The sequence below is a fragment of the Leptonotus elevatus genome, chromosome 16 (assembly GCF_054856555.1).
Source record: "Leptonotus elevatus isolate MCC_2025b chromosome 16, RoL_Lele_1.0, whole genome shotgun sequence".
Taxonomy (NCBI): Eukaryota; Metazoa; Chordata; class Actinopteri; order Syngnathiformes; family Syngnathidae; genus Leptonotus; species Leptonotus elevatus.
Genome location: NC_141254.1, coordinates 8,907,529 through 8,911,231, shown reverse-complemented (window position 1 = coordinate 8,911,231; position 3,703 = coordinate 8,907,529). Strand labels below are relative to the sequence as shown.

General features: G+C 46.5%; 1 protein-coding gene across 1 annotated transcript; it reads left to right on the top strand.

Annotated features, from left to right (window-relative positions):
* The first annotated feature begins 966 nt into the window (after window positions 1-966).
* sowahaa (sosondowah ankyrin repeat domain family member Aa) lies at window positions 967-3,517 on the top strand. The gene has a single exon (XM_086097941.1). The coding sequence runs from the start codon at window positions 1,078-1,080 to the stop codon at window positions 2,767-2,769; it is 1,692 nt and encodes a 563-aa protein (XP_085954067.1). The 5' UTR covers window positions 967-1,077; the 3' UTR covers window positions 2,770-3,517.
* The last annotated feature ends 186 nt before the right edge of the window (window positions 3,518-3,703 follow it).

The window sequence follows — 3,703 nt, the reverse complement described above, 5'->3', positions numbered from 1 at the left end:
TTTGGGCGGTACGCGGGTCTGACAGGGTCCGTCCCAACATGACGTCTTGTCAGGAACTTCCCACTCGTCGTTTTAAAAGAATGCGACGAGTCGACGCTGCCTTCTGCAAGCCACGACAGGAGCTGCACAAATATGTGTGTCACTGGCACTGCTGGATATTTCAATAACAATTCAGGATGTGTTAGTTTTGCAAAAATACTAGCAATGTCAAAATGCGACCCCCGGGTTTATTAGGTACACCTGCACAATGTTTTGATTGACAAGAGGCATGCATTGAACTATTTTGTTTAGGTTTCAAACGGGTGTTTCTAAGATTTTGTTGTTGTTTTTAGAAGAAGAAGCAGCTGCTTTCATGTTGGAGCAGGTGATGTGGAGTGACTGGAGGCATCTTACATAGATAAAGGATTCGTTGGAAATATTTGCTTAATTTATATATATATATATATATATATTTATTGATAAAGTAATATATTGCCATTATCATTTGAAATGTCACTTTTATTTTTAATATTTTGTTGTTGGGGAAAAAAAGGGAATTTGTCTTAAAGTTTGAACCGTTCCCTGTAATAACTGTTTTTTTTTTTTTATTTCAATCGATATTTGAACGCTTTATTAAAATATTCTTTAAAAACAAATTTGAAAAGTTATTTTTAGTTTTTTAATGAAAGTAGAAAATATTTCAAAATGTTTTCATATTTATTTATTTGTAAACATTATTTCCCTTTTTATTTCATACACAGCAACAATTTATGTGCTACTTCATTTTTATAATGCATATTGTATGTTTACTGTACTTGGACCAAAATGCATGCTGAAAAGTTCTGTGGTGCAATTAACACAATTGTGACATTTTGACTATTAGTTCTTTCAATCAAATAACATTTTAATGGGGGGGAGGAAATGTACCGTAGTTGGTGTTTGTATGTAAAAAGTTAGACATACTGATGACGTCACACAACGACGCAGGTTGGCAGCAGGAGGAGGCGGAGCCGGTTAAGGTGCACTGACAGCGCCACAGGAGTGGAAGCCTGAACGTCTTTTCTTTCATTTATTTGCTGGAAGAAGAAGAAGAAGAAAATGTCGTTGAGCCGAGAGCGCGTCGTGTCCGCGCTTGTGTCGGAGGGCGGTCGCGTGAGCAAAGCCAAACTACTGGCGAGATTTCAAGACGCGCTCGAGTGCGCCGACCGCGACGAAAAGGCTCGCAACAGGGAACTCTTCAAGAGCCTCGTCAACAGCGTCGCCTACGTCAGGCGCGGCGACGACGGCGTCCCGTACGTGCTGCTCAAGAAGATCTACCTGACAGGGACGCAGCAGCAGGAGGAGGAGGAGGAACAGCCTGGGATCGTGAACTATGCTGGAAGGGAACAGGAAGAGATCTTGCAGACAGGTAAACAGGACCCGGGTCAACTTGAGACTTTGGTGAACACAAAAAGACTTAATGGACAAGAACAGAAACGTGAGCCGCAACACAGTGTACCTGTTTTGGAGGTAAAGAGTCATGCAGGTGGACAGGAACGGGAAGGTGAGCACCTGGATCAGGGTCAACCTGAGACTGTTGCGAACCCTACGAGAAATGCTGGCCAGGAACAGGAAGGGAAGCCAAATAAGCAGGACTCCAAAAGTTGTTCTGAACCAAAAGAGGAAGAGAGCCTGAAAAAGGCTGTAGTGGGCGTAAGGAGCCATGCTGAACTGGAACAGGAATTCACTCTTCAGACAGGTGATGTGGAGCAGGGTCCACCTGAGACTGCTGTGAACTCAAAGCGATGTGCTGGACAAGAACAAAAAGGCCAGCCGGACTCCACGAGTTGCGCTGGAGAGGGCGAGGAAGCGAGCCTGAAGGCAGGTGAGCAGGAGCAGGGTCCTCCTGAGCCTGCAGGGGACTCACAAAGCCAAGCCAAACAGGAACAGGAACACACAGATCATCTTTCTCCTTTCGAGCTGGCCTTACAAAGAAGCAAATATTCCGACATGAGAATCAAGCAGACGCTGGATGTCAAACCGTACGCTTTGCCCCTGCGGATGCCCCCCATGAACAGGACCGAGGTCCCGAAAGCAGACCCTTACGAGCCCCCCAAAGCGGATCCGTTCCAAAGCCAGGTGAAGACCGCCAAGGTGTCCAACGAGTCCCGAAGCCCATCGGTGGTCCCACTGGAACCTTCCGAGCACGAGTGGTTGGTCAAGTGCGCCTCGGGCCACTGGAGTCAGGTCTACGGACTCCTCCTGAGGGACCACCAGCTGGCCGACAAGCGGGATTTCATGTCAGGGTTCACCGCCCTACACTGGGCGGCCAAGTGCGGCAACAGTGACATGCTCGCGAAGATCTTGGACACGTCCCGATGGGACGGCGCAGGCGTGGACGTCAACGTCAGGACGCACGGCGGCTACACACCCTTGCACGTGGCCACCCTGCACCGGCAGGACTACGTGGTGGCCATGCTGGTGGGCGAGTACGCCGCAGATGTGACGGTCCGGGACAACGGCGGTAAACGGGCGTACCACTACCTGCACCAGGACACCGCGCAGAGCCTCAGGGAGATGCTCGGAGAACCCAAATCGCAACAAACTCCTGAAAGGCCGGAGGATGCTGAAAACGTCCCGGAGCTGTCTAAAGGTCTGCACTCCATAAGTCGCCTCTTCCAACCGCACCTGTCGGCCCAACGGCGGAAGCACAAGCAAAGGCCCGCCTTCTACTCGCTGGGGGACGAGACCCAGGACCAACGACACGACTCCGGCTTCCGGCAACGACTCGCTTCGGACGCTTTCGCGTAATTGCTTCCAAGTTGGCATGGACAAAGTCAAGAAATGAAATACAGCATTCTCAGGCGGAGTCAGCAATCACAAATTTGAATTTGGCGCCATCTTGTGGCATTTTAGTGCCAAGGAACTATGTTGAAGTGAATCTAAAGAAGTCACTGCAGACCCAAATTTTATTCATTCAGCAATGTATTGTATCATTGTGATACAGTATCGATACGCTAGCAAGTAAGTCAAGAGCTAATGTAGTTTTAAGTATCAACAAAAGCCAATCATAATCATTTGTTTATTATTCTCCTGGAAGCAGGAAGTAGACTGCTATAAACATTTTTGGTGCCTTGGCTGAGGTCTGCGGATATGTTGCTTGAGTTGCGTGTGAACGTGATTCAGAAGTGATTCACATGCTTCTCCACAAGGTGCTGACAATTACCCACTGTCCCGGAAGGCATCGTCTCGCCGTTTGACAATTATTCACTGCCCCTGAAGGCATCACCATGTAAGAGATGATGAGAAATGAAACGGATGATCGCCATCTTGTTGGGGCATGGGATGAGCAAGAAGACATAATCGATATAAAAACTACCTATGAAGGTGATGATCCAAATTAGGATTGTTATGCCAATACAATACTGTATTTTATATTTGCATTAAAGGGTTGATGAGATTGATGGACTGTGATCAACATTTAACAAATAATTTAATGTCCAATAGGTCTCTGTATTTTTATTTGTTGATATGTAAATGTCAAATTCAAATTTCAAAACTGAATAAACACTACATGAAATACTAAATAATTTTCAGTCAGTCAGGGTCCTCTGACTCTTCTTTGTCTTTTCACTTTTGGTTTGACGTCACTCAACCTAATTAGTGCGCAATTAGTGAGACAAAGATGTCGTTTGTTTAGACTTCGTGAGTGCTGCCTTCACCGGAGACTTCATTTGGTACACAC